General features: G+C 38.4%; 1 protein-coding gene across 2 annotated transcripts in view; it reads left to right on the forward strand.

Moving 5' to 3' along the window:
• ATRNL1 (attractin like 1) overlaps positions 1–26,018 on the forward strand; it is a 695,100-nt gene that overhangs the window by 390,963 nt on the left and 278,119 nt on the right. The window contains exon 27 of one of the 2 annotated variants that reach the window (XM_078389598.1): positions 24,587–25,366. The exons of the other annotated variant lie outside the window; for it this stretch is intronic. Within the exon in view, the coding sequence (XP_078245724.1) occupies positions 24,587–24,661 (75 nt within the window). The 3' untranslated portion in view covers positions 24,662–25,366. Of the gene's footprint in view, positions 1–24,586; positions 25,367–26,018 lie in introns of those variants that run through there. 2 annotated transcript variants of the gene reach the window in all.

Consider the following 26,018-nt stretch of genomic DNA (forward strand, 5'->3'; position numbering starts at 1 on the left):
CTTCCTCTTCTCTGAAAGTATGCTATACTCAAAGATTAACACCTTCTAATTTTACTTGGCTTTTAGTGACAAAACGTAAGACAGCATGGGGAATTTCTTGGTCTTCAGGTGATAATTAATTTGGAAATATTAGTTTTCTAAGCATTATTAGCTCACTTAAACTTGTAAAATGAAATGGAAATGCACATTCAAAATGATCAGTGTACTGTTTGCCAGGTTTCAGGTAAACCCAAAGAAGATATGGTATTGACTCTGAACATATAGGAGGAGCAACTCAAGGCACCAAGCTTTGTACCCACCCCAATTTTATCAGCCACTTTATGTGTATGTTGGGAACTATGTTTAGATACCTGCCAGGTATCTGAGCCCCAATTAAAACAACCAATGGTAAGGGACCATGGGCGAGTCAAAGCCACCAGTTTGGACAAGGCTGGTATTGCAAATGTGAGTAAGTAAGGGGGTAGAACCAACCTCTTGTATTCCCTTTGCTTTTACTGCACATGCTCACTCTGCATGTTTAGGATACTGTATATAGGGCTTGACAGTATTTTGATCACATGCTCTTCCAAGCCATAATTGGCTGCCTAATATAATACCTGTTTTGTATCAAATTATTTCTGCATAACCACTTGCAGATTCTGCTTCTCATCCAGAGTGCAAGTTAAAGCTGTCATAACTTGAGAGAGAGAGAGAGAAAGAGATCAGACCCTCTAACTAGACAAAGAACATTCTTTCTATTATATTGCCACAAAAAATTAACTCAGGAAGGAAGCATTGCAATAAAACAGTGTATTGCACACCATGTTGGAAGGATATTCAAAATGATTATTTGTACTTCAGCCTTGTACTTCTGTTACATAGTATTGCACGTGCCTCGAACAAGAAGTAAATGAAAGAAGCCTTTTACATCATCTCCTGTAAAGTTTTAAATTTTATGAGAAATCTGTGCAAGAGAAGCAATCTTACACAGCAGATGAACTCTGAATTATAAACAGCTCCAAGGACAGCTTCCCCCCTTCCCCCTTTGCCCTTTATTTTTGGTGATGATAAAGTGAAAGAGGGGGATCCATTTTACACCCTAGCTACAAAGTTAACAAAGCATTATATCGCCACCTGGCCATCTGTTCAGCTAAAATGGTTGTTATTATCTAGGATGTTGCTCTGGCTGTTTTCAGACTTGATATGCATGTTTATTCCATTATACAAAGACACCTTGCTTGGCTCTGGTTGAGCTTGAGATTCTGTTCAAGAGTGTTATTCCTCACTAAATGCACTTTTGCTCCATTCCTCACAAAGCATGGGGAAATAGAGAGCTTCTGCATGAAGCAACTATTTACAATTCAAATGAATGTGCTTGTTTTCTGCTTGGTTAAGAGCATTGCCCATTAAACCTATTACTTTTTCCACAACACCAATATTGAATGGGCCAAGCTTTAAGTGGTTTTATTTTTCTATTAACCAGACTGTGTGAGTTGGCAGCAAAAGATCTCTTTCCGACACTAACACTCCTCTCTCTTGTCACCACATTGGAAAAATGATGCATGGTATTTTAGGTAGCATTGAATGTTTCATTGTTGTAACATGAAACCATATAAAGTTCATCACTACATAACCTTGATTTTATAACGGTGTAAACACTAGTCTCATTTAAATGTTTTAATTAATCCTGTCATAAAAAAACAGAAAGTGTTTTATTTGTTTGTTGTGCACTTCAGCGGGATGTTTATGAGATAGGCAGGTTTCCAGTGGCACACTGTCACAGTATTTTTGAGCAGTTAAAAAAAGTCTTGTGTGCCTTGATGAAAGGATGAAACTGAATTCATTGTTCAAATTTATAGACAGAGATGCAGTCTTTTTCTTCTGTTCTATTAGACCTGAGCTGCATTGTGACACATGTAAACAAACCAATTTCCCCACATCTCCTTTCAATATCTCATAAGCCAGTATCCATCAGCCCCATGTCCTCTTTGGCCCTACCTGCAAGGAAGATCCAAGCAAGGATCACATCACATACTAAATGACTGCTTTAAGAATCCTTTCTGTGACTGAGAATCCTTCGTGGCCAAGGCAAATGCTTAAAATCCTCCATCAGGGCTTCTCACTCACTGCAGAAAGATCAGTCAGTGGGCACAGAGAAATTGCAGGAGGGACTGACATTACACTCTTGGCATAGAATATAGTCTCAAAATGTCTGGCATGCCTTTATGTGTTAAAACCTGATTGAGATTTTTCAAGTAGGAGAAAAGATACTGAATTCCAAAAGTTTTTTAGAAATAGTGTCAATGAACTGCTTTGCAACAGATTTTGTTTTTAGAGTTACCTCGCAATTTCTGTTTGTCTACTGACATTCATCCAGCTGCCTTCCTCTTTGCCTTGCTAATGCTATTGCTGTGCCATGACTCTAAGGCTAGTTCTGCAGGCATGTGTGTCTTAAGACTTTTTTTGTTAAACCTTTGGAGAAGAAGAGGAACACTGTGTCATGAGACTGTGGTAAAGATTAAGTGTATACAAGTATGCATTACACAGCATTTTATGGCCACCTTTCAAAACTGTGAAGTCCAAACTTGAATATTTATGACACATTGACCATGTTTGTAGAGAGCTTCCAATGCATCATTACATGTGCTCTCTGCCCATATATAAGATAGAAGTAGAGCATATTTCCATAACACCACTCCACACCATGTACATGATCATCATACCAGAATGGTGTTTTGCACTAATGGGGCAGTATATAAATGCATTGAATGAATGAATGAATGAATGAATGAATGAATGAATGAATGAATGAATGAATGAATGAATGAATGAATGAATGAATGAATGAATGAACGAGCCTCTGCTGTTGAGACACAGCTACATTCAATTTTGGATTTCTCAGCATTTTTTGGTTTGTTGTTGTTTTTATTCTTTGTTGTTTTGAAGGGAAATCAGTGCCTCCTGGAAGTAAACAATGAACTGATTCAAACTGAAGAAAAGATTTACATCAGTAGTCATTACAAATCAGCAAGGTGATCAGAACTTTTGTAGCCTCAGCTGAAATGATGATAGTGAGCTATGAAGCAATCTTCTACTATTACAGAGATTATTTTGCTGTTTTGTTAAAAATGGGAAATATCAATAGGTCATTAGGGTTGGCCTGTTGAGCACATGGACTTCCTGTTAACATTAAACTTAACATCGTTGAACTTTGTGGCACCCATGATACATTGGGCAGAGCCTTAGGCTTTGATGAACAAACGTTAGCATACCCACAAACCTCAAGGGAACATTAAATGATGTGAGGAGTTTAAATGACCTGAAAATATTTGCATTGGCAGGGTGAATAGCCACAAACACCTTAAGATAACCGTGCCAACCATCAGCTTGCAGAATCCTCTGATTTATGCCATTTTAATTTTCTTCTTGTTTTAGACTTGAATGTTTTGGGGATTCCAATTTGTTTTTTTTCTTATGTGAAAATATTTAAGGGCCAATGCTCATGGGTTGTTATTTTTCCAAGGTGACTAGTGCATATATTCAAGGATGTCTAGAAGAGAGCAACATGCCAGTGGCGTGACTTGAGGCACACAGCCTTTTAATAGAAATCTAAACTTAGTATTTGTCTTCAGAGAAGTTTTCTGTTTTAATGAATAGTCATGTAATTTATTTTCTGGCTGCTTAGCAGTGATTACAAATGTGACCTAGTTTAATATATTTATGCTCCTCAATGGTTATTTAAAGCTTTCCTGAATTTTAAAGATGATGTCTGCTTACTCAGCTTCTCAAGAATATAAGAGAGAGAGAGAGAGTGTGTGTGTATATAGTTTCCTGCTTTGAAATCTCTTGGGCCAAAGCAATTGAAAAGGCACAGAATCTGAGAAGCTGTAAGAAGCAAAAAGAATTCACAGATGGTTTTGTTTTAAGTTCCTTTGACGTGCACTGCTTTGGAGCAAATGTGTTTGCTTAACATGTATAATTTTTGTGGAAATCCTTATAATAGATTCATTTGAAGTAACTACTCTTGAGAGACAGGGCCCTGAACCACCAATGAGAAAGGTCAGGACAACATGGACAATAACTGTGCATTCATGCTGCTGCTTGAAGCAGTGTACCCTCTGTATAGCCATTGTTTATCAGCTAACAGTATGGGATGGATGGGATTGTATTTGACACAGTCAGTGTATTGGAGCTTGGTCAGGAGGCTTTAGCTCAGAAACTTATTTCACTAATGCAAAATGCGTAATCCAGAATGCAGTGAGTGAAAAACAAAAAATAGGAAAATGAGTTTAGTTTTGCCACTCTTAAATTGGAGAGCTATTGGCTGTGGCAGCTCTTAGATAACCATTCTGGATGGTAAAAAGTCTGATAGTTAAATGATTACAATCATTTATTGCCATAGGCCATAAAAATTAAAAGAGTCTAAGTATTGTTTTCTGACAGAGATGTAGATGCTAATTTTACATAAATGCATATCTTAACACAATTAGCTGGCTTACTCAGCCACATGAATTGCACTTTTGTTCTTCTGTTCAACAAGCTTGTGTGCTAAAAGTCATTGTGTGGTTATTGTGGTCTCAATCACTCTCTCGCAGATATAGCAAGTTCCATCTCTGACTCACTTTTTTTTTCATCCATTGGATTTGCTTGTGAGTGTTCCTGGTTTTCTGTGCCCCCACTTCTGGATTTTTCATTGTTCAGTTCATGGTGGTACCCCATAAATAGAAAAGAAAAGAAAATCAAGCCAAGATTGGAGCCTTTGTGTTTTATTTTTGAGCTGATATCACAGTGACAAAGTACAATGACCTTTTGTTTGAGAATAATAAGTATTTTTCATAATTGAAAATTCCAGAGATGCATTTTCATATTTCATTTCTGTTGGCCATTATGTACTGTATACCAATCAATTTAGTGTAGTCATCAAGAAGAATTTCTATTCATAAGCAATTTTCAACAAAGAGTTCTTTATCAAGTTTTAAATTAAAGATCAAGGCTCATGTGATAACTACTCTATTGATGGTGAACACCAGAAAATATCCAGAAGCACAATAATAAATCCTTTTGTTTTGATTTGTTTTTGTTATATGATAAAAGTATTTTTGTCTGTTTAAATGAATCAGTAAAGTAGAAGAAGTATCAGAATTAGTGCCTTTGTTGTTTTTGAAGGTTACAAATACTTTAATATACAGTACTATATTGCAACAAGAAAAGCTTTTGGACAGATTAGCTGAGCTTTCTTTGGGAGTCAGCAATAGAAGTGGTCGTAATTCTAGATATTAGCCATCCTGCATATGGAAATATGAACATGGAATTTTTTATGGCATGCAAAGCCAGAAAAACACATGTTTGTTTATGTTTTAAGCTATAAACCTACCAGTGCTACAGTTTCTTTAAATAAAATGGGATCACACATGGAATACTACTGTGTTCTAGTTGTCACGTCTTAAAAAGAAGTTTGAGGAGCTAAAAAAGGTAGAAAAGAGGACAACCCAATAGTTATGGAGACTAGAGTAATTATCACTTGTGAGAAAAGATTATAGCATTAGAGGCTTTTTATAGAAAAGCAAGAAAAGGGAACCATATTAGAGATTTATTAAAATATACAAGAATGCAAGTGAGACCCAGTGTGGTATACTAGATGGAATGTTGGATTAGGACTCAGGAAATATGGGTTCAGATCTCACCATGGAAACTCGCTAGGAAATAGTATTGGCAAAACCAGCCCTTAAATAGCTCACATACGTTGAAAACCCTACTAGGGTCATTATCAGTTGGATGTGACTTAATAGCACTTATACATTTACATGTGCACAAATACTACCGCTATTAATTTAATCAAGGATTTAATAACCATTAAAGTGTTTACAATTTAATTTCCATTCTAATTTAATTTCATCTAGCTCAGGGGTCTCAAACATGTGGCCCGGGGGCCATTTGCGGCCCACTGGACGATAGTTTGTGGCCCCCACCTTGCCTGCCCCCCGATGTGCCCACACACCCTCTGCTGTCAAGAGTCCAAAAACAGCCTCGCCTTGCTCGCCGGCTCTCTCCCAAGACAGCGCCTATTGCACCCTCCATCTGGAACTGCAGCGTGCCAGCCTGTCTGCCGGCTGGCAGGCTGCACTTTCGGATGGAGGGTGCAAGAGGCGCTAACTTGAGGGAGAGCTGGAGAGTGAGGCGCGCAGCTGGCCCTTTTCCCTGAGCACCTGAACCACTGCCGAGCGATGCCTGAGAGCAGAGCTGGCTTCCGGCCCATCCTCAAAGAGCGCCTCCAAGCAGCCAACAGCTGCTGCCATCTCTTCCAGGGAAGCGGCTCTCTGGCTCTCTTTCTCTCACAGCACCCCCAGCCCCAGCCCGGCCAGTGGCTGCCTCAGTGCTCAGCAGTGCTTCCTGCTCCTCCTCCTCTTCGTCCTGCTTCAGCTGCCTCGGCTCTGGAGGCTGCCTGGGCTCCCCTCACAAAGTTTGCTCCCCTGTCATAGTGGGGATAGCTGCTGCTGCTGAGTACGCCTTTTTTTGAGGGGGGGCTTCAGAGGAAGGTTGCCGGATCTCTGTGTGTGTGTGTGTTTGTGTGCATGCACACTCATGCACCTGTAGGAGCCCCGTTCTGTTTAATTTCCAGGTACCGATGGGGGATTTTCTCCTTTGTCAAGGCGATTCTGTGAGGGTTTTTTAAAAAATTATGTCGTGCCCTCTCCCCTGGCTAGGTGGTCGCTAGTGCTTCCTCCCTTCTCCACTTCTTCATGCTGCTGCTGCTGCTGCTGCTGCTGGTGGTGGTAGTGAAGAAGGAGCCGGAGGTGGTTGTGGCTGGCAACAAGGGCTCACGCGCCCCTCCTCCTCCTCAGAGCCCCAGCCGGGCTAAGGAAACTCCTGGGTGGCTTCCTCGGGCTCTTGCTCTGCTTGGTGGAAAATCTGATGTGGCCCAGCCTCACCCAGACTCTGCCTCCAGCGGCCCCCACATAAATTGAGTTTGAGATCCCTGATATAACTGAACCTAGTTGTTTTTTGTGGAAAATATTAAATGCACTATAATTCCTTTTGTTCTTTGCCATATAGGACGCTTGTGATCATATCATCTTTACATTGTTTAAAAGCCTTACTTAGAAATATTTATTAGTTGTAGTGAAATTAGGGACTGTGGCAAGATTGACAACAAAAATGGCCCACTTGAAAATCCTGTGGGGTTTTTTTTAACACACTAAGGGATGACAGCAAACTTGTCTGAAAAAAGTCTGAGAGAGAACTAAACAGCATGTGAAAAAGTTAAATAAAGAACTAAAAAAAATATTATTCATACTCAAATGCCTGGTTGACACTGTTGACTATGGCATATTTTGTTCTTTTCTTCTTGGTGTTGCTCTGCTTGTCCCTAATGGCTGTCAGACAAAAAAGCTCGAGGGATCCAATAAGACATCAGGCTGCTAAGACTCGAAGTTGAAAAAAAAAAAGCCAAGGCACTTTACCTGCTGCAGTTCTATTTCCCCTTGTGAATTTGATGTCATAGAACTCCCTAGTGCAAACATAGTTTCTCTGGACTTCATAGCAGGTTTGAACAGTCAAAAGACTTTATGGGGAAAAAAATAGGTGTGATTTTATGGTTGCTGCTTTTCTAGTATGAAAGTACCAAGTCTCTTCTACAACACGGTTGTTAGGCCAAAGTTTTTTCAGTATCAGTAATGCCCTGACATAATAAATGAGTGCAAAAATGACATGGGGTTGTGGAGAGATACAGTACAACCCTGACTGGGAATAAATCATGGTCACTGTGTTATTACCAACTCAGTTTGAACAGTTATTTTTTTTAAAAAAAAAAACATTGTCTGGTTTTATATATTCAGTGCAAAGTGGCCCATATAATGCGGGGTCAGTAAAATGTCTGGGGAATGGTGACTTGCTTACATAAAACTGTGGTATGTGGCTTATTTACAAATATTGAAGGCAAAACAGTGGGCCACAGCCAGGAAACTTTAGGTGTACATTCCAGTTTGAAAAAAAGAAGAAGATGCTGCAGAGTATATTGACTATAGTGCCATTGCATTGGTTTGCTATGGAAGCAAAGTGGTATTCAAGATTTTACAACAAAGGCTTTTACCATATATCGAGTGAGAAATGCCCAATGTTCAAGATGGATTCAAAAAAGGAAGGGGCACTAGAGATTGTATTGCACATGTATGTTGGCAACTGAAGCATACCAAAAAATTTCAGAAAAGGATGAGTTTGTGACTTATAGATCAGAAAAAACTTTGACTATGTGAATCATGAAAGCTATGGATTTTTCCTTATAGAAATGGGTGTACATTGTGATTATCCTAATGCATAGCATGTGCTCTGAAAAAAAGCTTAGAACGCAGAATGGCAAAAGTATCAGACAAGGATGTATTTTATCTCCTCATCTGCTGAGCCTGTACATAGAACACCTTCTATGGAAAGCTGGATTAGATTCAGATGAAAGAGGAATGAAAATCAATGAATGAAACACTAATAATTGAAGATGCTCAGATGATACCATGTTACTGTCATAAAACTGCAATAATTTACAACAACTCCTGACAGGTCTCAAAGTCAACCTAGGGAATTGTTCATTGCAATTCAGGGGATAAGTTGTTACAGGATCAGATTTAGTCAAGCAACATGTAACAAAGGAGCACAGCTGAGTTAATTGAGGCAGCTGTGGGACAACCAATTTGATTGGAGAAACTAAGAATAAAGCTAGCCAAGCTTACAGAGACAAACTGTTGGGTAGTTTGGGTAGTTTGGCTGTTGGATAGTTTGGGTGGTTGTACTGTTGTGTTGCTGGTGATTGTGTTGCTGAGAGCTGTATTTACTGCATCGTTGGATGAAGACTTGCCATATTGCAAGGAGAAGATCCTGAAGGAAGACTATCTCTGTGGTGAGAGGAGAAGACTTCGTGGATGCAGGACTATTTACATTGGTAACAATCTTTGGTTACTGAAAACTGTAATTTACCATTGCTAACTGAGGAACTACTGTGAATGACCAGGACTGTATAAAGACCAAGAGAAGCTGTATTTACCCTGTATATATGGACTTTAATGTAAATAATACTTTCAACACTACAACAGTGTCTGTTTGTTTTCATCTCTGGGCAGTTCACTTCACCATTACGCCCCCTGGCGTAGTCTGGTAACGCAGCACCTCTGTCAATTGGTTATGGGCCCAGACAGCGCACCAGACTGCATCCAGGTATAAATTTAAGAAGTTATTGAAGAAACTGCTGAACAGAGAGAGCCAAGTAGTGTGGGCTACAGTCTGTGGTGAAAATGGCCAACGAAATGTCTATGGCTGGACTGTGCATAAAAAAGTTGAATGGGGAGAATTATGCAACTTGGCAGCAGAAGGTTCAGTTGCTATTGCAAAAGGAAGCCTTATGGGACATTGTAGAAAATCCCCCAGCAGTCCTAAATGAGAGGAAAAAGAAACTAAATGCAAAAGCTCTGGCTATTATTGGGTTAACTCTAGAAGACCGTCTTCTTATCCACCTGAGAGGCCAAAACTCAGCAAAGCAGGCATGGGAGGATTTAAGGAGACTCTTCGTAAGAGATAACGTTGGAAGCCAGATTCAAATTGCCAGAAAACTTTTTCGAACTAGACTGCAAGCTGGAGGGTGTATGCTTCAACATTTAGAGGCAATGAAGTCAATGTTGATGGACTTACGGGAAAAGAACATCACATTTACAGAAATACAAGAAGCATTTATTATTCTGTCTTCATTAGATGAGTCATATGATCAGCTGGTGACCAATTTAGAAATTCTTCCTCAAGCAGAGCTAACAGTAATTAATATAACGAGCAAACTGTTGGAAGAGGAACAAAAGAGAAAAGATAACAAACAGCTCCGAGACTCCAAACTCACTAATCAACGTGATAAGCTGAAAGAAAGTGAGGAGGAGGGGGACACAGCTGCAAGCATTCATTCTGGAAAACGCTGTTTTTCCTGTGGCTCAAGAAAACATCTGATGAAAGACTGTAAATTTAAGAAAGGAAAAGAAAAACAAACCAGACGCAAGAGAGAAACACTAAGCCTGACTGAGGAAATTTATAACTCTGAACAGGGTGAAGAGTGGATTGTCGACTCAGGAGCAACTGCCAGCATGTGTAAGAGCAAACAGCTAATATTTAACTACCAACCTGTATCCAACCAACAAGTATGCTTAGCAAATGGTATTAGTGCTAAGGTACTGGGAAAAGGTAAAGTGAAATTGCCTTATATTGCTAGACCAATAGATGTTTTACATGTTCCAAATTTGAAGCATAATTTACTTTCTGTGAGTTCATTAGCAAAGAATGGGTTTGTTAGCACTTTCTATGAGGAGAAATGTATAATAACTAGCAAGAACAATGAAAAATTGAATTGCTATGCTAGAAATAATTTATATAGACTAAACTGTACTAAGGCTAACAATGTCTATGAGAACAAATGTATACACAAAGATTGTATTCATTTATGGCATCAAAGACTTGGACATGCAAACTACAAAACATTGAGAAAAACAATTGAAAACTCAGTAGGAGTTAATTTAAAGCAATGCAATGAATATGTGAATTGTCAAGCATGCCAATTAGCCAAGAGTAAGAAAGCTCCTATAATGAAACATAGTGATGTACAAGTGAAAAATATATTAGATTTGGTGTCAGTTGATGTTATTGGACCCAAAAGTGCATCATTAGGAGGAGCCAGATACATTCTCTCTATCCAAGACCAAAAGTCCAGGTTTGGATATTGTTATCTCATGAAGGATAAAAGTGCAGTACATGTAGAGTTTGAAAAATGGCTCAAATTTGTAGAGCCCAAAACAGGGAAAAAGGTTAAAGTGGTACAAACTGACAATGGAACAGAGTTTACCAATGCCAAATTTCAAGCAATATTAAAGAAAAATGGTATTACTCACAGGAGAGCCGCTCCCTATACACCTACTCAGAATGCCTTTATTGAAAGAAGGGGCCAAACTCTGCAGAATATGGCTGAGGCAATGATTAGGGGGAGTAATCTATCAGAGAAATATTGGGGGGAAGCTACACTTTGTGCGAATTTTTATATTAATATTCTTTGGCACAGTGGAATAAACAATATACCCTACACAGTTTGGACTGGGAGAAAACCAAATTTAAAATTTTTACACGTATTTGGATCTCCTGCATGGGTTCACATCCCAAAAGAAATAAGGAGAAAGGGAGAGAAGAAAGCCAGGTTGATGTATTTCCTTGGATACCAACAAAATAGGAGAGCATTTAGGTTTGGGTTGCCAAATACCAACAAACTTGTAATAAGTAGCAGTGCTTCATTTAATGAGCACAGTAACTGGGACAAAATATGCAAACCCCCAGAAGCAATAATTAAATTGCATGAAAGGAATGAAAGTAGTGAAGATAGTGCAGATGAAAGTGACTCACAAACAGAGCAAGAAATTAAAGGAGAGGTAGAACCTGAGGAAATGCAATCAGATAAAGAAATTCCATCCAACTCAGAAAGGAGGGAAACTCTAGAGGAGGACAGAGAATTACCTAGGAGGTCTAGCAGAGAGAGAAAAACTCCAGACAGGTACAAGCCTGAGACCTATTATTGTCTCAATGTGGCTGAACCAGAGACATATGATGACATATGTAATATGCCTGAGAAAGAACAAATAAAATGGAAAGAGGCAATGGAGAAGGAGTTAAATTCATTAAAACAACTGAAAGTTTATGAGGAGGTGAAACTGCCTGAAAAATCAAAAGTAATTGTTTCCAGATGGGTATTTAAAAGGAAGGTGGATGCCGATGGTAATGAGAGGTATAGAGCAAGGTTAGTGGCAAAAGGATATGCACAAACTTCAAACGACTATGATCAAGTTTTTGCACCGGCTCTAAGACCAGAGACATTGAGATTTGCTTTAACCTATGCAGCCAAGCATAATCTCATGACCAGGCATGTTGATATAGAAACAGCCTATTTATATGCTGACCTGAAACACATAATTTATATGGAAATTCCACCAGGAATTGAAAGTGAAGGTAAATGCTGGATATTGAAGAAAAGTCTATATGGTCTCAGACAAAGTGGCCATGAATGGAACCAACATTTAACTAAAACTTTAAAAGATAATGGTTTTGTGCAAGGAAAGGCTGACCCTTGTTTATTCATAAATAAGAGAACACAAGCTATAATATTAGTATTTGTGGATGATCTAGCCATATTTACCAAAGATAAGAAAGAGGCTGAAGAAATAATCCAAATGTTAAAGAGACACTACAAATTGAGAGATTTAGGAGAAATAAGTAACTACTTAGGAGTAGAAATAGAAAGAAGTAAGAAAGGATTTAAAATAGCCCAAAAGAGCAAAATATTAAAACTCCTAAAACAATATAAAATGGAGGATTGTAAAGGCGCAGCAACTCCAATGAACATAGAGTTCGAGAAAGAAGATATTAGTGGCCCGGAATGTGATATTGATGTATATAGATCACTGGTAGGCAGCTTACTATATTTGAGCAGATGGTCAAGGCCAGACATCTCTATAGCTGTAAACCTGCTATCAAGGAATGTAAGCAAGCCGAATGCAAGGCACTGGCAATCAGCAAAGAGAGTACTTAGGTATTTAAAGGAGGCACAAAATAAAAAGCTAAATTTAGAACCAGTGGGAGAACTGTCTATCACTGCTTATGCCGATGCAAATTATGGTAGTGATTTAACAACCCGAAGATCAACATCAGGCATGACTGTACATTTGGGAGAAAGTTTGATAAGCTGGAAGACAGCTAGACAGAAATTTATATCGTTGTCTTCTGCCGAATCTGAGTATGCAGCATTATCTGAATTGTGTACAGATCTAGTATTCTATAAACAATTGGCACAAGATCTGGGTGTGAATATAAAATCACAAATAAAGGTTTTTGAAGATAATCAAGCTGCCATACAGATGGCAAACTCACCAAATGTAAGGAGCAGATCTAAACACACAGATATCAGATACCAAAATGTAAAGCAAAGTATAGAGAATGGGTTAATTGAACTGGTATACTGTGGAACAGAAAATAATAAAGCTGATTGTTTAACAAAAGTATTGGGGCCAACTAAACATAACAAAGCATGTGAAATGTTGGGAATGATATAAAGTATGTATGTGAATGTAAAAAAGAACTCTGTATATGTTCAAGGCAATGTACAATGTATGTAACAGAATTGCTATAAACAATTGGAGGAGATTGACAGGTCTCAAAGTCAACCTAGGGAATTGTTCATTGCAATTCAGGGGATAAGTTGTTACAGGATCAGATTTAGTCAAGCAACATGTAACAAAGGAGCACAGCTGAGTTAATTGAGGCAGCTGTGGGACAACCAATTTGATTGGAGAAACTAAGAATAAAGCTAGCCAAGCTTACAGAGACAAACTGTTGGGTAGTTTGGGTAGTTTGGGTAGTTGGGCTGTTGGATAGTTTGGGTGGTTGTACTGTTGTGTTGCTGGTGATTGTGTTGCTGAGAGCTGTATTTACTGCATCGTTGGATGAAGACTTGCCATATTGCAAGGAGAAGATCCTGAAGGAAGACTATCTCTGTGGTGAGAGGAGAAGACTTCGTGGATGCAGGACTATTTACATTGGTAACAATCTTTGGTTACTGAAAACTGTAATTTACCATTGCTAACTGAGGAACTACTGTGAATGACCAGGACTGTATAAAGACCAAGAGAAGCTGTATTTACCCTGTATATATGGACTTTAATGTAAATAATACTTTCAACACTACAACAGTGTCTGTTTGTTTTCATCTCTGGGCAGTTCACTTCACCATTACGCCCCCTGGCGTAGTCTGGTAACGCAGCACCTCTGTCAATTCCTGATGAAGATTAAAGAAGGAAGTGTGAAAGCTGAATTAAGAAGGCAAAAATTGTGACTGTGGAGAAATTAGATAACTTTGAAAGTTGGCCATGAAAGAATTGAAATTGTTAAAAGATGAAAATAAGCATATATTTGCACAAAAGAATGTGTACTTTGCGTGAAGCCTTTGTTTTTTTGCACAGAGTGCAAAGGGTGGGGTTGTTTGACAGACTACACGGAGGCTTGCTCAAAAACAACATTTGTCCACAAATGCTCAAAACCTGTTATAATCTCAGCCAGTGGGAGATAACTTTTGATATGTTTTGACAAGAAAAAAACATGAAATGATTTGTAACCATTGGCTAATATTCTAACACACATATATAGGTTTTGGCTTACCATTTAGCAATTGATCCAGTGGGTCTACTTGTAGTTAGAATTAACAAAAGGATACTAGTCTTAGTTATTAGTGACCACAAGCCCTGCATGAAAATAAATATTTGCAACATGGCAAATTAACTTTAGCTCTCCTGGTCCATAGCTGTAATATCACCTCTATTGTTTGTACAAAATTTAAGAGTTAGTAATAGCTCATCTGCTCGCATTTATCCTTAGACAGAAGCACACCTGGCCACTATTCTTAAAACTCTGTTAGTGTCCTTGTTGAACTTATATTATCCTCTTTGTAGATTGAAGAAGGTAGCACTTGTCTGCCTTGAATGAGTTCATGATCCACAGTAAGCTTTCTGAAGTGCCCAGAATTAAGAACCTCCTAGAGTGGAAGAGTTTAAATTGACCCGGTTATCATTGTAGCATTCTTCAGTTTAAGCCTCAAGGACAAAGCTGTTGAGTTCTCTGCTTGTCACATGTAAAGCTCAAAAAGCATGAGCTCATACACGGGAAACCCCATTGTAGTATTCACCAAATCTGTATGCCGAGTAGCCTGTGTCTACTTCAATTTATAAAGTGTATATGTTACCTAAAATGAATAGAAAACATAAAATATTCAATCCGTGCATTTAAGTCTGCTTTTTTAAAATAGTACTTGCTGAAACCTAAGTTTAACATGCATTCTAGTATCACTAGAAAGCTCAGTGAGTTAGGTGTCTAGCTGCAAAGGCATAGGTTCAGAGTTGAATTCCCAGCTGTGCATCCCAGAAGAGCCCACCTGTGTGGTCTTGGGCAAGCTGCACAGTCCCAGGGCACCTCCAGAAGAAAGAAATGGTAAACCACTTCTGAGTAGAGTGATGCCTCACAAGACAAATGCCTCGCACAATGAAAAACTCACAAGGCGAAAGCGTTTTGTAAGTTTTTCAATGACTCGCAAGACGTGTCATCTTGCAAGAATTTTCATCTTGTGAGGCGTGGTTTCCCATAGGAATGCATTGAAGTTTAATTAATGCTTTCCTATGGGTGAAAAAAGTCACTTACCAGGTAGCCCTGGAGACCAAGGAGTGTCTGTAACAATTGCCTGGAACGCCGCCCACCCATGCAGCATTCATCCGCCTCTTTGGCATGCACAGGGATTCTCCACCAGATGCTTGAGTCTGGCTGTTCTATTGGATCCTGGTCCTGTTTCCTCTTAAGTTGTGTGTGTGTGAAACCGTGCCTAGCAAGATGAAAATTTCGCAAGACGACAGACTCGCAGAACAGATTATTTCCGTATTGCGAGGCATCACTGTATTCAATACCTAGAAAACCCTAAAAAGGGTTGCCATATAGCAGAATTGAAAAAGATACCAGCATGATAGTTGCCTTAACAGGGGCTATTAAGGATCACTCAAAGTGATTAGGAAGCCAGGAGTGGAAACCTTAATAGTGGTCTTTAAGAATTATCAAAAGTCATTGGGGTTGACAAGTATGGTGATGGATAAGAAGAATAAAACTTCTAAGCCCAGCTGCAGGGAAATCACAGTGGAGGATGTCATCATGTGCATAATACTGGAGCCAGATCAAGTGATAAATCATGGCTACTTCTTAATATATATATAATTTGGTTTCCCTTAAAAGAAAGTTCACATGTGGGCAGTTTCTTGACTGGCCCCTCAGACAAACTAAAGAAAATTATATATAAAAAAGAAAGTTATAAAAGGTAAAAGTATCCCTTGACATTTAGTCCAGTCGTGTCCGACTCTAGGGCATGGTGCTCATCCCCATCTCCAAGCCATAGAGCCAGAGTTTGTCCATAGACAGTTTCCATGGTCATGTGGCCAGCACGACTAGACATGGAATGCTGTTACCTTCCCACCGTGGTGGTACCTATTTATCTACTCGCATTTACATGCTTTCAAACTGCTAGGTTAAATTTGCCAATATCCTAAAGTGTCTTGCTTATTAAACCACTTCCTGATATCAGAAGGAGCCAGACCAAATAGAGTCACTTGAACTCCAATATGAGATTAGGATGTGAAGAATGCCTTAAATGGCAGATTGAACCGCCATTCAATCCCCAAAGACCCTATTTAGCCAACACCAGCCTGCTCCACAAGAGCCAGTACACATAACCCCTCAGTTACCTTAAACACATCCACAGACTGAAAATTTCCCCTCTTGTCCTATAAAAAGGTCTCAACATCTCATCCCAAGTCTTATGGGGTACAGTGCAACAGAAGGAAGGACAGTTCAAATTGGACAGACGTCCACCTAACACTGAACAAATTTCTCTCCTACAGTACATACACCAACATCTCATGCTATCTGGTTCAGGAACATCTTCTAGATCAATTCCTTTTAATTGTTTTCATGTGAGGAGAGATTTGCAAGAATATTTTTCTTCCATGAAGTACATCAGGCTACTACAAGCCATTGCATTTAGGATTGGGCAGAACAGTTTATATCCAATGTGTTTACTACTAAATCTCTTCTGAATTCTGCTTTTAAAAAAAACAACACTTCCATTAACCTTGAATTTAAAGTATATAATTTTTAATTGTTCAACTGTGACCCCCATGGGTCAGTTCATAATCATTGATGACAAAGAAAATTTATATCAAAACAGGTTTTATTAAACTAGCAGATTCTTTAACAAATCCAACATTGACCAAACTAGAATCATGTCCCTTCATCCTCAAGGCAAGTCAGCTCTTCGGCATTTGTCAGCAACATAAGGCAAGCTTCCCTCATTCTTTCTTAATGGCAAGACAGCTGTGCTCTGGACTGGGGATGTGATTGTGGTTGAGCCTTTTGCTTTTTCTCTTTTATTCTCTTCTGGATCTCCCCTGGATAAATTGCTGCTGCTGCTGCTCCCCCCCCCCCCCAGTGGTTGTTCTTACCAGGATTCATCTCTTAAGTGTCAACTGTTCCTTGGCATGTTTCTCTTGAGTTCAGTGATGCTTTTCCTGCCCCTCCTTCTCCCCAATATGATGCCTTGTGAGGTGGGCTGGGGTTAAGGTGTCTTCCCATCTCCTCCTTGGGGACTCTCAGTTGTATAAGTATTTCAATCCAGGGATCCTCCTTGTAAAAGTATTCTGATTCTTCTGGGTCCTCTGTTTTAAATTATATACTTTTCCCCTGCTCATCTACTGTATTTTCTCGAACTTCTTCCTCTACTTCTACCTTCTCAGAGACGTTACCTTCCTCTCTTCTCCCTTCTTCAACTTTTCCATTTTCTTCTTTTTTGTAATTTTCTAGCCTTTATCTTTTCCAACTCCATTTTTATATCTTTCATCCGCAAGATTCTTTCCCAGGCTTTCTTCCTTTTCTGGGCTTCCTTATCCTCCTTTTGCATTTATTTTAATGCTCCCTGTAGTTCAAGTCCAATATTTCAACTCTCTTCTGTTTTCTCTGGGAAACTACATTCTGTCAAGTTGTCTCCCAGGTTTATGGGAGATCTGCTTGTTTGGAACTCCAGGAACCTGTCCAATCCCCCTTTAAAGGCATCTAGGCGAGATGCCATCACCACATCATGTGGCAAAGAGTTCCACAGACTAACAACACACCGGGTAAAGAAATATTTTCTTTTGTCTGTTCTCACTGTCCCAACACTCAGTTTGAGTGGATGTCCCCTGGTTCTGGTATTGCATGAGAGGGGAAAGAGCTTCCCTCTATCCCTAACTTTATCCATTCCCTGCATAATTTTATACGTCTCAATCATGTCCTCCCTCAGGCACCTTTTCTCTACCTATTGCATATGATTCTTATGGGCTGAATCCAATTGTTAATCCCAGACATTGTTCACCTATTGAATGACTGGGACTTGCATGTGTGCTGACTTAACAAAGTCCCACTGATTTAATGGATCTACCCTAGTTAAGGGCAGCAATTGGATTTAGTCCTACAGCTGTAATCATAAGGCAAGAGTATTCCTGTGCACAGATCTCTGATTCAGTTTGGATGCCAATTTGTCTTCTCATATTGGACTCACTTTGACCCAGCATTGTCTAGGCTCTCTGTGTGAATCAGCCAGACCCCACTGCAATGTTTGGAATATCTGGAACTTTCCCACTTGCTTGAATGGGGGCATGCAAATGGCTGTAACTTTGGTGTGGTTTTGCGCTGTGTCATGAAACTTGAGAATATGGTAGATGTAAACAAGGAATATTCATTATAGAATGAGATCTGGGATGGTGTCCATACTGCTTTGCAGACATGCCCCTTTTTAGGGCATGCCAAATAGTAGACATGCCACTTTTTAAGTTTGTGGGCCAGCATCCTTCAAAATCTGTGTGTCCCCCACCTCCCAAACACACTGTATTTGAAAAGTTGAAAGGTGCTAGTTAGTGCAGGAATGGGAATCCTTTCTTTTGGAGGCTAGGTGGGTGGGTGGGGGATTTCTGCTCATGAACAGAGTGGAAGTGCAATATACCATGTCCTACACTTCTCCTCTTTCATTGCCATGAGAATAAATTGGTAGCCAGTGGGTCACAAACAGAACCTAGCAATTGAATCTTGGCAGGATGTGGAATGAGGGAAGCTGACTGCCAATAATGTTTCCTAATCTATATTTCTATTTTTGGTCTGATCGTAATGTCATTTGTACTTGGAATGTGTGCTTGCCATCTTCAGAATTTTGTGCAAGGCTGCAGTTCCCCACAGTAAAGGGCCTGGCTGCAAGAGAAACACATCAAGCTACTTAACTTAAATAAGCACTCAGAACCCACATAAGAGCAGAAATCCCCAATATATCAACACACATACTTAGCTTTAAAAGAAAACCAATGGTGCAGGGCAGTGGGGGAAGATCTGCCCACCTAAAATGAATGTGGAGAAGTGTAGAAGAGAGTGATCTCACCTCAGGAACCCTCTCCACAATCTGTGTGACTGGAGAGTGCAGAGGTTGTTCTTGGTCTTCATTGGGAGGGGGAGTCCACTTTTGTTTTCATAACTTGCCTAATGCTTTTGTGACTTTCTGTTTCCCTTGCCCATTTTTCTGGTGTGACATGGGACTGTCTTGTTATTTGCTGGAACTAGCTTAGAACTGTTCAATTTGGGGCGTCCTCAAATTATTGCCCTTGCTTTAATCCAGCATCTGGCATTTCTCCAAAGCTGGTCCACAAGTTTACACAGATGCTTAGAAATATCATTGGTGATGCTGGAAGTTTTAATCCAATGAAGTAATGTTTCCAAGTTTTGTGCTAGATAGATTCCCCCCCCCCCATTCCCAATCAATGGACTGATCTATTGCCAACTTTGTGCTCATTAGCAGGCAGAATTTGTTTGCAGATTTCAAAAAGCAAAGAATGCTTATTATAAGCAAAGGCAACCTGTAGTCAAAGCAAATTTCTGGTACATGTTCCCTTGGTTTGGTCCCTGAGCCACATTTAGCTATAAGGTATAAATATCTAAACAAAGGATATAAAATGTGATCTACAAGAATATTAACTGTAGTGTTTGTACCAGGTATAGCTGTAATATTTCCTGCATAACCATTAGAAACTGTTGTACTATGTTAAAGTATTTTATTATGAAAATAAGTAGTGGCAGCCCTTTGTAATAGGTGATTTAAAAGGGGGAAAATATGAAATTTCCACTTTCTTTGAAGGTCAGTAGTAACTAGCACAACTGATGCATAGGAAGTATTTATTTATTTTATTTTATTTATTTTAATTATACCCCGCCTATCTGGTTGATATGACCACTCTAGGCGGCTTCCAAACATGTAAGAATACAATAACGTATGCATATAACAAATAAAAACCCAGTATGTCACTGGGTCTAGTTGTGTGGTTGTGTCTGGGGACAAAAGAAAAACCAAGACAAGTAGCAAAGTTACATTTTATGATAACTTTGGAGTGTTTGATGTGGGTCACATAGGCATTCAGTGTAGCACCAAGGGGACAGTCAAAAGAGCTGCAGAATGCTTAGCAGCAAATTCAGAAAAACTGAAATGACCCTTTCTTAGTAGCTATCCCCCTTTAGCCTTTCACTTCCTCTTGAATTACTATGCGAGTGACACTGATATAATTCGATTACTGGCTGAAGCCACTTATGCCTCAGTATTGTTGTCTAAGGCATATTGGATATGAGTATTCTTTTAACTTACTAGCTCAGCCCTGATCCTAGCAATTGTGGCCTTCTGATCCTATGTGGCAGAAATAATTGAGTTCTGGAGTATGTCTCAAATATGCAAGTATATAAACTTGCCTAAGACATTTCATTTTCATTAATATATTATCTTCCTTGCTTTTAGTCCTGGCCTGTTTTGCTGTGAACATATATGACAAACTTTATGTTTTTCTATAACCATTGTGATGAATTTGCTAGAAAAATTTAATGTGGTATTCTAGCAGCTGCAGATAGATGCTGCAGCAGTTTAAGGATTTTTTTTAATAAAAGGGAAATGTGTACCAAGGACAAAGAACAAAATCTGCATATTTGAATCAAATGTGTAAGTAGACACTGCCATCTCCATTAAATTAATCGCATAGCTGCCAAAGCTAAAAATAGGAGGTGTAGACTTAAATTAACATGTCTCTGAAAATTATCCATATCTGGACCCTCCTGTCAAAGGGGTTCATTAACTAATTCTCTTATCGCTTTCTCATTTGAAGATACAGCTCTAAAATGTTCTAAAAGAACATTCTGTTCTTTCAAACAATAATGGTCAGGAATAAAACATGGACATTTAGTGAATGAAAGTCTAATTTATGACCAAGTGACTTGCTGTTGTGCCATACTCAGTATTCCTCGTATGCAATTATTATGCAAATATTTATTCCTACAGCAAATAACCTTTGTCATTAATTCTCTTAGGATAATGATTATTTAACATAGCAAGACTACACATGTAAATAAATAACATTTATTTACATGTTATCCATGTCAATACACAGGCATAACATGTAAATAAATTAATGAAGTTTTGTAGAGAAGAAATTATATGTAACATTTATCTTGATCTTACATTACAACAATTGGAGGTATTCACCTGTATGTCTTATACGTATATATATACAGTATGCAATTTTCTCTCTGCTTTCTTTTTAGCAACATTTGAGGATGTGGGCACAACATCCTCTTTTCAGGTAAATCTGAGAATTGTGATTGTGTCCAGCCTTTCCATTGAAGCTGTCAGAAGAAGTGTCACAGTGTCTAGAGATGCACACTGTAACTGTCATAGTTGGTTACAGTTCAGTGATGCATGGTGAAGTGTAAGGGACACACAGCCTGCCCAGTTAACAGTATAAATTCAGTGATGATATTTCACAATTATGTCTTGTTCAAGGTCAACATAAAGAGCTTGGTATTTACTAGTTCACTGTCAAACGGACACATTCTTGACCGTTCTGCATAGTCTCCCTTAATATGTTAAGAGTAAGTACATAGAGTAATATGTAGAGGAAGATTTAAAACATGTAGAGTTAAAACAAGCATTTGTTTGATTCTATTTTTCTGGGTGAATTGATTTATTACTTTGAAGTTGCGTTTTGGTTTTGGTATTGGGTATGTGCTGGCAATTCCTGTATGTGGCTTTGCAAGAGAGAGAGAGAGAGAGTGCAGGACTTTGCTGTTCAGAAAAGATGTATTCTGAGCAGAAATTATAACAATCCTGCACTGCTTACTGTCCCGGTCCCTCTCCAAGGGAGTCCTGTACAAAAATAATGGCATTATATGCAGGAATTATCTCATTCAGTGTAGCATTTAATCTGCCTTTTCCAGGTGAATCTTGTGCAGGAAAAATGCCACTGTGCAGCTGTTATAATAATCATGCATAGCTTCACACTTCTTCCAGAAAAAAAAAATGACCATGACATTTGTGAGAAATACTGCAAGATTTCAAGAATGATTTATTTGGGGAGCAAGAAGGAGATCATGTAATGAGAAATCTTGTAGCAAGGAGAAAAGAATGAGTCCCCTCCTGGTTTCTCTCCAAGAGTAAGACGTTGTGAGAATGACATCCCTGATCCCGTGGGGGAGAGGCAAAGGCAATCTGGTGTATTTCATACTGCAGGGTGTTCAGAAGAGCTGGTCTTTATGAAAGTCCTAACACAATAGACACCTCAGCCTTCGTCAGACATTCAACTGAATGCATAAACAGAACTATACCTGTGGGAGATGTGAGGATTTGCTCTTAAAGATAATCAACAATTCCTAATCTTTGAAATCATTATATGCCTTCCCCATACAAAAGATTATTAAAACAGGAACAGAAGACCAAAGTATTACTATCAGTTGAAGCCTACAGCCTGTATATGTCCTTACTGGGGCAGGTTTGAAATGAAATTGAAGTCCTTTTGCTTGTCATGGCTCTGTTGTTCAAAGCAAAGATTAGAGAAGCTATGGATTATAATGCTCTTGGACAAAAGTTTATTATTAACCTACATTTGAATAGCCCAAATATGTCACAGGCAATTCGTGATTATTACTGAAACAATGCATTAGTGTTGGCAGTCACTTTGAAAAATGATTTGTAAGTAATAGTTTCATTTACTATCACTTAAAAGTCTGTGCCTCAAGGAGACATGACCTGACAAAACTGTATGCTTTATCACGAGACATGGGAATTATCCCAAAGACTTTCAAGTCCCTTATCTATTGTGCAAAACCATTGTGTGGCAAAGAATATTAATAAAGAACTCTTATCCACTTCTTATGGTGAGTACTCCTGATAGATTTACTCAAACTTAAAGAATGTGTGTTCTGAGATTGAACATTGACAATAATATCAGAATTATCTGGGCTTATAAAATGCAAATCTTAGGGATGAAAGGTTCAAGGGTTCTTCAATCTAAAACATGGCAGAATTACCTGCAAAGAAATAATATTTTTACAACATTTAGATAACAGATTTCATTCATTTTCTTTGGGGAAACTACAGATCCTTGGCTGTTTTTCCATTGTGTCAGCAGATATAATTTTGCTTCTCAGCTGGTCTTTGACATCTATCTAAATTTGTAAATGGGTCTGTCTTGTTTATCATTCCTTATAGAAGCACATCCAATTGGCTGGATACCGATCAGTCTCCGAGAGAAAGAGGGCAGCCCAAAATAAAAGTAATGGTTATACTTGGAGTACCTAAGTATCCGTAAACTAAGAGACACTGAGAAAGAAAAAACAAAAAACAAAAACAGCCCAACAAAAAAGTTCAGGTCCTCCTGAACTTACAAGATGTTAATGATGGTAGTTCAGCTTACATAGTTTATTGAAAATCTAAAAGAATTCACCTGTTTGCATAGAAATAGTTCCAATTCATACTTTATTAAGTCATGAACTCTGGTGCTACTTTATATATAAGAGAAAGTAAGACAATTGAAGTAGTATTTTATATTAGTTTGTAGTTGAGCCTCTCCTACCTGAGGCTGGATGTTATCATGGGTACTTTAACTTAGGCTTTGTCAGCCCTAAGCCGCCCAGAGTAGACTTCAGTCTAGATGGGCGGGGTATAAATTTAATGAACAAACAAACAAACAAACAAACAAACAAACAAACAAACAAACAAACAAACAAACAAACAAACAAACAAACAAACAAACAAACGAGCAATTATATTGTGTAGCATGTAAACAATCTCAGGGTTAATCAGCCCAAAAGTTCTTCTTGTCCTAATATGTTATCCCACCTGTTTTCCCATTTATTTGTTTTATTATTTATTTTTTCTTGAATGATCAGCTGCAACAATTTGTTTCTCACTACTTGATCAAAGTATCATTTGTTTCTCACTACTTGGTCAAAGTATTTTAGCTTCCTGGTTTTTTATTTCTTGGTCTTTATTAATTTGCCTGACTATTTCTTTGCTTACTTCCTTGGTCCAAGAAATTCTTAGCATCCTATGATAAATTTGTCTTTCAAATGCTTTTGTCTTTGTTATAGGTACCTGTTAACTGTAACAAAATCATGTTGTATAGCAGCATTAAGAATACTTAGCACCAGAAATTATTTGTATGCATTTATTTATGTTATTTATATACTGCCTATAAAGGGGAAATGCACATTCTTGAAGCAGATTTTAAGTTTTTGTAGTATGTTAGATTATTCATCCTGAAGAAATTGTTTTGGGCCATATCTATTCTGATTTGTGTTGCATGAGTTTAAGAGTTTACCCACCGGAAAGATCACTGTCAATGACTGTTAACGGCCCATAACTATGGGTAGAGAAGGACTGTAGAAGTGGGATTTTCACTCACCTCCCCCATCCTTTGTCCATCTAATGAGCCTATTGAGATGGGGGGGGGGGGAGTGAAACCAACATGGAGGATATATCAGGAGTCTCCTGCCAACTTTCCTCAGACTGAAGAAGCTACTTGGATGAGTAGCGAAACATTTCAACCTAATAAGAAAGAAGTCCAGTTGCCATGACTAACCTTTCAGATTACCTTGTGGCTTTAATCCGTAACAAAAGTATTTTTTTTTCTGGCAGGAATTTTGTAGACTTTTAAGACAACCTACAAGCCCAATCACAGCAGCTACTGTTCAAAACAGAGAAAATCTCTAGTTGGGATCTTCACTGAAGAACAATCTTTCCCCCCAAACAATTTGAATACTGATGGAAGGGCTTCTAAGTGCATTATCTGTTATCTCTTTAAGTTCTGAAACAATTCTGAGAAAAATAGATAATAAGGAGTGGTGTGGAACAGAGATGGGGAATTTTTAAAACAAATGTCATAGTCTGGCATAGATATTTATGTCTGCTTTTAATGAGATTTGTTACTTAGGAAGTTTTTCACTTCCTCAGATGTGTTCATGAAGGCAATTCCAATCACAGGATTGCATTACTGTTGTGTTGTTCTGGATACAACTAAACAATGAAATAAGTTTAATAAAGTGGAACTGATTGGGTCAGATATTTGTATACCTCTATGGATATTGTTTAATTGTCCATGAGATTGAGTTGTTAAATAAGCACATATAAACTGATATAAAATGAGGCACATAAACATGCAAAGTAATAAAAAGAAGGAAAAAGAAAGAATGGTTTCTAATATTTGGCTCTTAATTATGGTGGCTTAGAAAACATTATTTCAAAACTTAATTTCATCTTTGTTTTGCAGGAATGCCTGCAAAGTATGACTTGTTTTCCAACACAAGCATCTCACATCCTCTCCTGCAGTGTGATTTATAGCCTGTTTCAAAAGCAAAAATTTATAAATTGTGTTGTATCCAAATAAAAATCTAAGATTAGTTCAGGCACATTTGCCCAGTCATTAACTTCACTTACATCTCTGCTCTTAAGTTGTTGCTGCTGCTGTTGTTTCTGAAAGAAATGTATATCCTGGTTTTCCCCTCCAACATGGAGACACCCGTATAACGCACACATGAACATGTACGAAGAAGTAACAACCAATTAAACAAAAGCAAGTCCATTAAATTAAGTTGGGGCCAGTATATTGTAAATTTTTACAACATGACTTGGGGAGGGTTTTACCTTGATGGACTACTTTTGCTGAGACATCTCACTGCTTAAGATGAGGAACTGGGTCTTTTGTAAATGTACTCTACAGCTGAATTTCATAAACTAAATGTACTGTTGTAGAAAGTGAAGTAATGTGTATTGCACAGATTATTCCATGTGAACCCTGGAATCGGTCAGTATGGGAGTTATTCCTGTTAAAAAAGTCTAAAACCATTCCTTGTCCAATAATTCATAAAAATATTTCATCAAGTAGGATGTGACAAGTTGATTAGAACAAGATAGGGCTACTCCTCTGCAAAAATTAAACTCTTACTCTTAGGAAATAAAGCAAGAGATATTGCTTAATGAAGGTGAATGGTAAGCAGGGAGTAGTTTAAATGCCATGAATTTGTTTGGTCCACATCATTTAGAGTTGGGGGGGGGAGCAGGAGGGGAGTTA

The sequence above is a fragment of the Pogona vitticeps genome, chromosome 3 (genome assembly GCF_051106095.1).
Source record: "Pogona vitticeps strain Pit_001003342236 chromosome 3, PviZW2.1, whole genome shotgun sequence".
Lineage (NCBI taxonomy): Eukaryota > Metazoa > Chordata > Lepidosauria > Squamata > Agamidae > Pogona > Pogona vitticeps.